Below are 13,167 nucleotides of genomic sequence, written 5' to 3' on the forward strand. Positions count from 1 at the left end.
AAGATTGGACGCCTGGCAGAAGGCAAAGAGTGGGAATAAAGGTGGCCTTTTCTTGGACAGGTTGGGGTTGTGGGAGAAGAAGTGGCAGATGGAATAAATCATGCACTTTGGCAGAAGGAATAAAGGCAGAGACTAATTTCTTAATGGGGAGAAGATTCAGAATTAGAGGTGCAAAGGGACTTGGGAGTGCTGATGCAGGATTCCAAAAAGGTTCATTTGCAGGTTGAGTCGGTAGTAAGGAAGACAAATGCAATGTTAGCATTCATTTTGAGATAACTAGAATATAAAAGCAAAGATGTAATGCTGAGGCTTTATAAGGTGCTGGTCAGGTCACATTTGAAATATTGTGAACAATTTTGGGTCACATATCTGAGGAGGAATGTGCTTTCATTGGAGAGGGTTTACCAGAGGAGGTTTACGAGAATGATCCCGGGAATGATTTGGGTTAACGTATGAGGAGTGTTTGATGACTCTGGGCTCGTACTCACTGGAGTTAAGAAGGAGGAGGGGGTATGTCGTTGAAACCTACTGTATAATGAAAGGCTTAGATGGAGTGAATGTGGGGAGGAGGATGAGGGGTGATCTTATAGAGATGTATATGATCATGAGAGGAATAGATCAGGAGAAGAGTCTCTTGCCGAGGGTATGGGAATTGAGAACCAGAAGACACAGGTTCAAGGTGAAAGGGAGAAGATTTAATAGGAATCTGAGGTGTAATTTTTTCACACAAAGGGTGGTGGATGTATGGAACAAGCTGCCAGAGGAGGTAGTTGAGGCAGGGACTATCCCAACATTTAAGAAGCAGTTAGACAGGGACATGGATAGGACAGATTTGGAGTGATATGGACGAAATGCTGGCAGGTGGGACTAGTGTGGCTGCGACATGCTAGCCCATGTGGGCAAGTTGGGCCGAAGGGCCGGTTTCCACACTGTATAACTCTATGACATCCCAAAGATATGAGGGTAGAGGAGATAATTGATCCCAAGCATGTATGTGAGTGGTGGAATGCAGAGAAAGTTGAGGGGAATATAGAGGAATAAAGTAGGGTTAACGTAAGCTTTACATAAATGCGGGCTTGATATTAGGCATGGATTTATTGGGCCAGAGGACTTGATAACTGAGGTGATGAGAGAGACTGCAGGATCAATGTGCCCTGTTGACACATGGAGCGCGGCCTGCACTCACTTCATCAGCAATGCTGCATCCCGGTATCCTCTGCTTCATCATAGGTGGTGCAGTCATGGTGAAGGCTTCCAACAAGCACAGCCAACGTCAATAACATCATAATGCAGTCATTATACCTGTAGAGTACCGATGGGTAGTATTATGGTGCGCAAATGCATTTCAAATTCAAGGGGTGATGGCAAGCAGAAAATTTTCTGCAAATCATCAGAGTGGCTGAAGAGCAGCACCAGACGTCTCACCCAGGCACAAATAATCAGGAACTAACTGTGCCTCCCCCTCTGATTAAAAACATACAAGCCTATGGATCTAAAGCGGGAAAATGGGATGAGTATTGAGGGGTGCAACAATCAGCGTGGACATGATGGGCCAAACGGCCAAATTTGTGCAAAGCACAATTCAGAGGTCTTTTAAGTGATCACATTGGTGATAAAACTTTGTTGGGTGTATCAGGACAGTCATGCTGGGAACTGATCTGTATTTTTGAATATGGTCTATTCTAATCTGTGCAAGCAATTCATGCCTCATCAAAGAGTTAAATCTCAGAAAAAGAGATCTGTTCAGTGCACAGAAAATAAAAATGTACGCCATGTGATTGCATTCTGCAGCATGAGTGTGCTTCACCGAGTAAGGGAGGCGTCCTTACAAAGGGATGCAAAGCCAAGTTTTTGAGTAACTTGTCCTCACTGCATCAGAGGAACAGACAATAGGTGCAGGAGTAGGCCATTCGGCCCTTCGAGTCAGCACCACCATTCAATGTGATCATGGCTGATCATGGCATGAACAATTGTGGATGTTACCAATATTCTGTTGTGTGAAGCATAGTCTGCAAGTAGGACCATGCTTAAATAAATGCCAACTGGACAAGCAAAATAATGATATTGTATGGGCCAGAACTCCTGAAAATCAGTTCAGAGAGTGGTAATCTATGTTTATTGAAAATAAATTTGAAAAGCAAAAATCCAATGCTGGAAATACACAAAAGGCCAGGCAGCATCTGCGAAGAGGCAGCTTACAATCCAATGGTATGAACATTGAAATCTCCAATTTTAGGAAACCAGTCACAAACATCCCCTCCCCTTCTGCCTTTCTCTGCCCCCCCCCCCGGCCCAGCTGTGCCCCACCTAGTTCTCCCCTCCACTCACTATCCCCCTCCACCCCCTCGGCCCAGCTGGGCCCCACCTAGTTCTCCCCTCCACTCACTATCCCCCTCCACCTAGCCACTCTCCTCCCTTTGGCTTCACAATTTGCAATTCTTCAAATCTGTCTCACACCTTCCTTTCTTATCACTGACCGTTGTTCCAACCATCTTGCCTATGCCGACCTTTCACCTCCCCTTGCCTATGCTAACCTTTCACCCACCACATTTTGTCCTGCTTCTTCCTTTCCAGCTTTCTTCTCACCCCCCAAAATCAGTCTGAAGAAGGATCTCGAACCGAAACGTCACCTATCCATGTTCTCCTGAGATGCTGCCTGGTCCACTGAGTTAATCCAGCACTTTGTCCTTTTGTGTATTAACCAGCATCTGCAGTTCTTTGTTTCGATACATCTTAACTCCTCTCTTTTTCTGAATGTACCTGACTATCTTCTACAGAGTTGATTTGGATTGCTCGTATAACAGGAATGATTAGATTCTACTAAAAGAAGATCCAGAACCATGATATTTCCTTGATTAGTGCATCACCATTCAACATGAGTAGCAGATCCTCAGGATGGTGATGCTGCCAGCTCACAGCTCCCAGCATCCAGGGTCCACACCGACCTTGGTTCTCTGTGGAATGTGTGAGTTCACCTGTTGACACTGTGTTTGGGTGCTCTGGTCGTGTCAAACCTTGTGCTGGTGGGTTACTTGTTGGCCGTGAGAGAGAATGAATTGCAGTGGAATAGGCCCGATGGAAATGGTGTGCTGTGAGCCAGTATAAAACCAGCCAGTCAAATGGCAGCCTTGTGTATCGTATGAAGTAGGTAGGGGAGTACCTGTCAGCTAAGTAAAAACTATGTGTATAATATCCTTGATGTCACGCGCCTGTTCACTCGTTGAAGCTTACCTTCCTGTTCTTCATTGTAAGATTCCAACCTGCCTCAAAATTTTCCTCAGGGTAAAATCTTATTTTAGTTTACTTAGTTTAACACACCACACATTATGTTCTGGTAAAATGTTAAGGAATATTAGTTGGAACAAGTGTATAAAGATTGGTGCATTATTAATGAAATTTTGGTGCTCCACGTTTCCACCCACAATTTGTGACAGGCACACAACTTGAATATTCTTGGGGTGAGGTTGTGGAAGGCAATTGAAGGTTGAGCTGCCCCAGATCACATTCTCTCCTCTATCTCCCTGGACCACACTCTATCTCCTTGGACCACACTCTCTCTATTTCTCTGGACCACACTCTCTCCCCTATCTCCTTGGATCACACTTTATTTCCCTGGACCACACTCTCTCTATTTCCATGGACCACACTTTATTTCCTTGGACCACTCTCTCTCTATTTCTCTGGACCACACTTTCTCCTCTATTTGCCCAGGACCGCACTTCCTCGTTGTTCTGCACCTTAAGGTTGAGGAGCACAAATGCTTTCGGTCAGGTTGCCTTACTTTCTTTCTACCTGCCAGATGTTGAGAGAGGGATGGGAGGCAAAAGAAAAGAGCTGCCGGATTGAGATATCCCACCTTCAGGATGGAAGGAGCTTCAGCTGGGTATACCTGTACTTCAAGCATATCAACTTAAAGCACGCTCCCCTAACAAGGATATACAGGTCCTGACACCACTCAGGGAGGTGTACAGGTTTGTTTTATTAAGTTTCTTTTATGTAGAGGTTTAGTGCTACTAGATGTAGTATTCATTTCAAGGCCTGGCCCTGAGTCAGAGAATTATTTGATTGCATTTTTTACATATGATATTTGAAACTGCCTGCTATTAGTACTGATTGTAGAAAAATTGTTGTTTTAAAACGGGTTGTGTATTAGGTGGAACATTAGGTTGGTGCTGTCTATTTACCTCTGGGATTGGCTTCAAACCCTGCTCAGTTCCATAAGAAACAAAATTACCTCTATTCCAGCTGCAAAGGTTCTGTGTGAAATTATGTTGAGCTGTCCCAAACCATATCCACATAAATACAGATCGACCATGTAACAGTGGAACACGAATGGAGATGTGGGAAATAAGGTAGGATGGTGCAGGATTGATTGAGAGGATTTGCTGGAGTCCCCTTGCATCTAGCTGTAACACGTGTAATGTGGGCTGCTTGATGCTGACACTTAGTTTGGAGATGGGAAGTGCTCCATTCACCAGCAACAATATCTTGACAGGAGCAATTACAGAGAAAGCCCATGTCCAGAGATCATTGGATTTTGTAGTGAATTACACCTGGATGTTTTCCTTCACAGTGTTGACAACGCTGAGGACCCGGTTTATGAAGGTTTGGAGGAGTTCCATGTGTTTGTTCTTGCTCATGTATTACGAAGGCCAATTGTTGTTGTTGCGGACACAATGCTGAGGGATTCAGGAGGTGAAGGTTAGTCTGACTTCTTTATTCTCACTGCAATAGAGTTGTTTCTGTTTTATTTGTTCAGTGTAATTTTTTCTGGTAACAGTGTTCCTGGAGGCAGCACTGAGAAAGGACACAGGTCAGGTTAACCCAGGTCATGTTAACCCAGGTGTGTTAAAGTCCAAGGATTTAAAAATATTTCTTCATCTGCAAGTGAGGATGGAGAAAGAAGAATGTCCAGCAGGTAATTTAGCAACTGTTAGAGTTTACCTGGGAGAAGAAAGCTCATTCTTTCCACAGGTTACACTGTCCAGCAAATACATTTAGTGACAGATGTGGAATCAAAAAAGGGACGTGCATTTTCCAAAAACAGTCCCTTCTCAATTGTCCCACGGTGTCTGGCCTGCTTTGCCATCAAGCATCTGCTCTATTAAAGTCTGACATTTTAAGCATCTTTTCAAAGGAAACAATAATATCAAAGATTAAAGAAAAAATGCTGTTAACATTAGATGAGCTGAGGTACAACGTGTTGGAATGGAGAAGCACAGATTCAATCTCTTTGCGACTAATCTAATCTGTACATGGATCTGGAGTTGGAGAATTAAGGCAATGATATGCAGCAGGTATACATGGAATGGGAGAATTCCCTCTTGAGTCGGTAATCACGGAGTGCTTTGAATCAGCATTGGAGGCCTAACGTATGCATATCATGCCTATTCCCGTTCCTCAGTCCTTGCTGTAATGTCTGGTAGGTTGTGGACATTCCTATTAATGCTGTAAAGCTGCCTAAAGTTAGATTTTCATTGGCAGAAGATTGCCGATGCATCGCAGCTCAGTCTGAAGAAGGGTCTCGACCCGAAACGTCACCCATTCCCTCTCCCCTGAGATGCTGCCTGTCCCGCTGAGTTACTCCAGCATTTTGTGTCTTTCTTCGCTCAAATTTCATTATTCTATTCCCAGTGAATAATGACAATCAAACACTCCTGAATATTACACTGCTGTTTTACTTGGATTTTAAACTATATGATCTGTAAACTGTGTTAGAACTATTGAAACGATCAAAATCAACGCTAGCAATGTAACTCAAGCCAATTATTTTAATCATTCTTAATTTAAAACTACTTTAGGCACAAGAGACCAAAGCAGTCACTTAAAACGGGAATGCGTGCACTTCAGTGGTTTAGAAAACATTAGCTCAATATAGTATGTTGGACTATATAGCTTTTAAATTGCACTTTAGGCTTCTGTTATGGAATGCAGCAAATGATGTTAGAATTTGAAGGAGAAAGACTACCTAAACATCACTAGAAAATGCATACAGGCCAATCAGTACTCAATCAAGAATGTCAAGCGAACGTTTCAGTGATGTCATTCATTAGAGTATTGTGAAGAACTGTTACTGGTTGAGCTTCATCTGTATTTCAATTAACATTTTTGCAGTGCACTGATGAAATGATTTTTATTTTTGCAGCATTTGCACCAATACCTTTTGGAGGGATTTACTTACCTCTGGAAGTACCTCCTAACAGATGCCACTGTTCACCTTTAGTCTTAGCCTACGATCAGGCCCACTTCTCTGCACTTGTGTCCATGGAACAGAATGACCAACAAAGGGAACAAGGTACTTATGCTTGCTTGTCTAATACACCATCCAGCCCAACTGACTGGCGACAAGATTAAAAGGCAATTTCACAACGGGAGATCACTGATACATGTTTTAACCATTTGGGCAGACACTCCACTTTCAAATTAATCTTGAATGTTGATGAAGCAATTCTTAGTTCAGCACCAAATATAGATGTTAATCCAACTTTGCCTAAACCAAATGATACAAATAATTCAGCATTATAACAATGCACAAGGAATTTAAGCAGTGGTCATTCATTCCCTTACATTTGCTCGAACATGCAATGAGAATGTGGCTGATGGTTAATCTCAACAACATGTTTCAGCATGTCATGTCCCTTAATAGTCAAATATCACTCATTCCACATATTGAATGTACTCAGCAATAAACTTTCACAATCCTATTGAGTGAATCTCACTCTCTGGGTAAAGAGATTCCCTCACCTCTGTCCTGTGGGTTAAACCCTTATTTTGAGACTGACCACTAGTTTTCAACAAAATGCTGGAGTAACTCAGCAGGTCAGGCAGCATCTCAGGAGAGAAGGAATGGGTGACGTTTCGGGTCGAGACCCTTCTTCAGGGTCTCGACCCGAAACGTCACCCATTCCTTCTCTCCTGAGATGCTGCCTGACCTGCTGAGTTACTCCAGCATTTTGCGAATAAATACCTTCGATTTGTACCAGCATCTGCAGTTATTTTCTTATACTAGTTTTCAACACGTCAGCCGGAGAAAATATTATCCCTGCATCTAACCTGTGAGCCACCTGAGATGTGTGTATGTTTTAATAAGATCACCTCTTATTCTTATAACCTCAGGATGGCAGATATCTGCTTGGTCTCTTCTCAAAGGCTGAATCACCCATCTGCTGCTTCACTTAGTCCTGTATAATAATGATTTTTTATCTGTGAATACATGTGGAGAAAGGTCAGCTTGTGCGTTTGTGTTTCCACCATTGCAGTTTAATTTATATTTACTGAGAGGCATTCTTGCCTCTGAGCAGATGGTGAGAACTGAAAGCACAATAGGCACGTTGCTGAGAGAAGATGCGGGTGAGAACTGGCAGTATAATGTGTGTGGGCTGGAGAGGAAATTGTGCTTCAACTTCAAGTCTCAAGTAGATAAGCACGTCACAGTTCTACACAGGAAACTATGATTTGCGAACAGGTAGTGCAACAAACTAAGTAATGTAAACAAGAACATTAAAATCTAAAAAACAGTGGCTGGTACTTTCTGTGGCACTCTGGATCTGTGCTACTATCCTTAAACCCAAGCAAGATATTCCCAGAAATGCTAACATATGAAAGGGTTATTGGAGATGAGCCAGTCGGTTTCTCCATCCAGGTGCTGATGGTGGTTTCACCCTAATATCCAGCACTCCCAGTTTGTTTCAGCACTCTGCTGTTCCAGTTATCTGGTCCACTCCATGCTGCATTAGGTTGATACTGTCCTGCCCTGCTAATAATTCAACCATTGTTTCCTTGTGCTTTTTCTGGACATTTAGAGCATATGGTTAATGTTGTCTGAGCCGAGACAATCAGTTTGGATTATTCCATAGAATGGGTGCCTGACAAGGTGATGTTTTAGGAAGCTAGTTGATCCAGGTAGTCTGTTGGTGTATGCAGTGATGTAAATGGCAGTGCAAAGCAGAGGTAGGACGGAGCACTGGATATGTTTAAAGTGGAGTGTTCCTAGAGTCACCGGTGTGAGGATGCTGGGTCCTGCACCGAGTTCCAGACAGAGATGAGGGGAAATCGCATCTTGAAATCGAGCTCAGAGCTTTTGCCTTTTCATAACAACAGATGCATCAAAGCACTTGTTTTGGTATCATATTCTTTTGCTGTTGGTGGCTGACGAGATGATCGGACTGTTTATGGAGGTGATTGAATACAAGGGTTTGTGTACGTAGGTAATGATGTAAGTAGGAAATGGTCAAGTTGATTTATGATATTCACACAAATTTAATTATAAATGTTTTGTTTTAAAACCAAGTATGTGTGTCTGTAAGTCTGGAAAATCTAATCCATTGAAAATTTCAGTAGAGCTCCAGCTTACGTTCTGGAACTTAAGGAAACATCACAGCCCCACCCACAGTTCAGCATCATTTTAGGAGTCAAGTCAAGTCAAGTCAATTTATTTGTATAGCACATTTAAAAACAACCCACGTTGACCAAAGTGCTGCACATCTGACTAGGAAAAAAAAAGAAACATACAGTGGCAGGCAGGCAGAGGATGTAGTCCTCATTGCCATCTGCTGGTGTACTTTATGTGACAGTTCATTTGTGTTTTATATGTTAGCAAATCAGATATTTGATTGAACCATTTATCATCATTTGATAAAGAGCAATGCATGCATCAGTCTAAAAAACAGTATTTTGAACTTGCATTAGTGGATTAAAGTTTATTCCATCTTCAATAGCATAGCTACTAATTGCTGTTGAGGGGCAGATGTGATACAGTTCGTGATATCTGAGACATTGTAAAAAAGGAGGGCGAGGACATGGCAGCAGTACTTGCAGAGGATATTTGTGGGGTAACATCCAGGAAGGCGACAAGGGAGGAATTTAGAAATGAGAAGGGAATGATCACTTTGACGGGATGGCTTTACAGGCCATTCATTAGAGCAACGAATTAGGGAGATCGCAGTTAGCTGTAAGAATAAGAATCTGAGGTTGCAAAAGTAGGTGATTTTTACTTCCCTCATATTACTGCCTTAGCACAGTGTTTAATTGTCATATGCACCAGGACCAGAACAATGAAATTCTTACTTGCTGCACCTTTACAGGCACATTATATAGAGATATATAAATAAATATATAGATATAAAGATAAATATACAATTAATTAATAGTGATACTGAGTAAACCGGGCCATGATCGTGCAAACTGAGGTACATAGTAACATCTTGTACAAAATCCATATAGTTGGGTGCTGTATAGTTGGGTGCTGAGGTAGGGTTGTGGTTAGGACTGTGCAGGAGGGTTCAAGAGTTTGATGGTTGATGGGAAGAAGCTGTTCTTGAACCTGGAGGTCATGGTTTTCAGGCTCCTTCTTGTACCTCCTTCCCGATGGTAGCAGCAAGATGACAGCATGGCCAGGATGTTTCATGATATTAGCTACCTCCTTGTGGTAATATTTCCTGTAAATCCAAAGGGCTTGGATGGGACAGAATTTGTTAAAAGTGTCTGGGAAAACTTTCTCAAATGATAGATAGGTGGCCTAACTCGGGAGAGGATAACACAGGACTTATTATTGGGAAATGAGAGTGGGCAGGTAACTCTGGGGTCACTGGAGCAGCACTCTGGGGTCAGTGCCCACAATTCTGTTAGTTGTTAAATAGTCAAGGAAGAGGTAGAACTGGCCCATAAGTTCGTTTTAAATTGAAAGGCTCATTTTGATGGCATTAGACATGAACTTGCAAAGGTTGTTTGTAAGAGGCTGTTTGCATGGAAAGGGATGTTAGTGTAGCGGGGTTGGGAGAGTTCAGAGCCAACATGTTCCTGTTAGAGTGAAGAGCAAGGCTAGCAGAATTAAGGAACCCTTGTAGACAAGGAGACCAGGCACTGGTCAAGAAAACAAGGGAGGCTTATGTCAGCTACGATCAAACAAATACTTTGAGCAGTATCAGACAAGTAGCAATATACCAGGGGATGGGGCAAAAAGAAAGCATAGTTTTGCAGATAAGGTAAATGAATGAATGAATGAATAAGTTTATTGGCCAAATATGCATATACAAGGAATGTGCCTTGGTGCTCCGCCCACAAATGACAACACAAACATACAGTTAACAATTAAGAATAAAGCATAACCACATCAAAACAATAAGGATACAACATTGCAGTCTAAACATGTGGGTGAAAATAAACCAGAGCAAGGAGAACACTTAAGAGATTCTATATGTATGTTAAGAGCAAAATGGTAACTGGGAAAATAATAGGTCTCACCAGTGTGTAGGAAGGAATTGCAGATGCTGGTTTAAACCGAAGATAGACACAAAATGCTGGAGTAACTTAGCAGAACAGGCTGCAGACAGTCTGAATAAGGGTCTCGACCCAAAACGTCACCCACTGAGACTGAAGAAGGGTCTCGACCCAAAACGTTACATTCTTTCTATCCAGAGATGCTGCCTGTCCCGCTGAGTTACGCCAGCATTTTGTGTCTATCTAATGTGGTGGTCTAGGTGTGGAAACACAGGAAATAGGCAGGGTATTAAATGACTATTTCTTGACGGTAGTTACTGTGAAGAAGGTCGTGGAAGATAAGGAACTAAGGAAGGTGAGTGGTGATATCTTGGAACATATCCATTTTACAAAGTAGGAGGTGTTGGTAGTCTTAAGGCATATTAAGGTAGATAAATCCCCAGGACCCGATCAAGTATATCCTCGAACATTGTGGGAGGCTGGGGAAAAAATTGTGGGAGCCCTGGCATCATCTTTTAGCAAAGACATTGTGGCCTTCCATCATCAGTTTTAGGAAAGTTACTGGAATGGGTTGTGAGGGATAAGATCTCCCAGCATTTGGATCCAGTAACTTTCCTAAAACTGTGTGTAAGGTGTCAGAGGGTGGTAGTGGAGGGTTGTTACTCAGATTGGACGGCTGTGACCAGTGAGTGGTGTGCCACGGGATTGATGCTGGATGCATTATGGTTTGTCACCTTTGTTAGCAATTTGGATGATAATCGTGATACGAAGGGGAAATCGTGCTTGACTAATCTACTGGAATTTTTTGAGGATGTAACTAGGAAAATTGACGGGAGAGCCGGTGGATGTGGTGTACCTCGACTTTCAGAAAGCCTTCGACAAGGTCCCACATAGGAGATTGGTGGGCAAAATTAGAGCACATGGTATTGGAGGTAGGGTACTGACATGGATAGAAAGTTGGTTGACAGACAGAAAGCAAAGAGTGGGGATAAATGGGTCCCTTTCAGAATGGCAGGCAGTGACTAGTGGGGTACCGCAAGGCTCGGTGTTGGGACCGCAGCTATTTACAATATACATCAATGACTTGGATGAAGGGATTAAAAGTACCATTAGCAAATTTGCCGATGATACAAAGCTAGGTGGCAATGTGAACTGTGAGGAAGATGCTATGAGGTTGCAGGGTGACTTGGACAGGTTGTGTGAGTGGGCGGATGCATTGCAGATGCAGTTTAATGTGGATAAGTGTGAGGTTATCCACTTTGGTGGTAAGAATAGGTGTCAAGTTAGGAAAAGGGGACGTACAACGTGATCTGGGTGTCTTAGTGCATCAGTCACTGAAAGGAAGCATGCAGGCAGTGTAGAAAGCCAATGGAATGTTGGCATTCATAACGAGAGGAGTTGAGTATAGGAGCAAAGAGGTCCTTCTGCAGTTGTACAGGGCCCTAGTGAGACCGCACCTGGAGTACTGTGTGCAGTTTTGGTCTCCAAATTTGAGGAAGGATATTCTTGCTATTGAGGGCGTGCAGCGTAGGTTTACTAGGTTAATTCCCGGAATGGCGGGACTGTCATATGTTGAAAGACTCGAGCGACTAGGTTTGTATACACTGGAATTTAGAAGGATGAGAGGGGATCTTATCGAAACGTATAAGATTATTAAGGGGTTGGACATGTTAGAGGCATAGAGGCAGGAAACATGTTCCCAATGTTGGGGGAGTCCAGAACCAGGGGCCACAGTTTAAGAATAAGGGGTAGGCCATTTAGAACAGAGATGAGGAAAAACTTTTTTAGTCAGAGAGTTGTGAATCTGTGGAATTCTCTGCCTCAGAGGGCAGTGGAGGCCAATTCTTTGAATACATTCAAGAGAGAGCTAGATAGAGCTCTTAAGGATAGCGGAGTCAGGGGGTATGGGGAGAAGGCAGGAACGGGGTACTGATTGAGAATGATCAGCCATGATCACATTGAATGGCGGTGCTGGCTCGAAGGGCCGAATGGCCTACTCCTGCACCTATTGTCTATTGTCTATAATGTTGTTAACATGGTTAGTAAGTTTGCAGATGACCCACAAATTGGTGGAGAAGTGGACAGTGAAGAAGGTTATCTAAGATTACAAACAGGATCGAGATGAACAAGGAGAATGTGTCAAGAAATGGCAGATGTAATTTAACATGGACAAGTGCAAGGTGCAGCATTTTGGTAAGTTAAACCAGGGTAGGAAATGGTAGAGTCGTGGAGAGTGATGTGGAACTAAGAGACAGTGATAAAGGGACATAATTCGCTGAAAGTAACAATGCAGTTAGACAGAAGATAGACACAAAAATCTGGAGTAACTCAGTTGACAGGCAGCATCTCTGGAGAGAAGGAATGGGTGACGTTTCGGGTCGAGACCCTTCTTCAGACTAGTCAGTGGAAAGGGAAACGAGATATAGACGATGAAGTAGAGAGATAAAGAACAATGAATGAAAGATATGCAAAAATGTAACGATGATAAAGGAAAGCCATTGTTAGCTGTTTGTTGGGTGAAAATGAGAAGCTGATGTGACTTGGGTGTGGGAGGGATGGAAAGAGGGAATGCTGGGGTTACTTGAAGTTAGAGAAATCAATATTCACCTGGGCTGTAAGCTGCCCAAGCGAAATACGAGATGCTGTTCCTCCAATTTGCATTTAGCCTTACTCTGACAATGGAGGAGACCTTGGACAGAAAGGTCAGTGTGGAAATGGGAATGGGAATTAAAGTGTTTAGCAACCGGGAAATCAGATAGGTCCAGGCGGACTGAGTGAAGGTGTTCAGCGAAATGATCGCCCAGTCTACCTTTGGTCTCGTTGATGTACGAGTTCACATCTTGAACAACAGATACAGTAGATGAGGTTGGAGGAGGTGCAAGCGAACCTCTGCCTAACCTGAAAGGACTGTCCGGGTTCCTGGACAGAGTCGATAGTCAGAATCAGTTA

General features: G+C 42.9%; 1 protein-coding gene across 1 annotated transcript in view; it reads left to right on the plus strand.

Annotated features, from left to right (window-relative positions):
- Positions 1-13,167, plus strand: part of LOC144610829 (OTU domain-containing protein 7A-like) — a 70,841-nt gene that overhangs the window by 50,147 nt on the left and 7,527 nt on the right. Inside the window, exons 8-9 of the mRNA XM_078429758.1 lie at positions 4,574-4,701; positions 6,146-6,295. Of these exons, the coding sequence (XP_078285884.1) occupies positions 4,574-4,701; positions 6,146-6,295 (278 nt within the window). The remainder of the gene's footprint in view (positions 1-4,573; positions 4,702-6,145; positions 6,296-13,167) is intronic.

The sequence above is a fragment of the Rhinoraja longicauda genome, chromosome 38, assembly GCF_053455715.1.
Source record: "Rhinoraja longicauda isolate Sanriku21f chromosome 38, sRhiLon1.1, whole genome shotgun sequence".
NCBI lineage: Eukaryota > Metazoa > Chordata > Chondrichthyes > Rajiformes > Arhynchobatidae > Rhinoraja > Rhinoraja longicauda.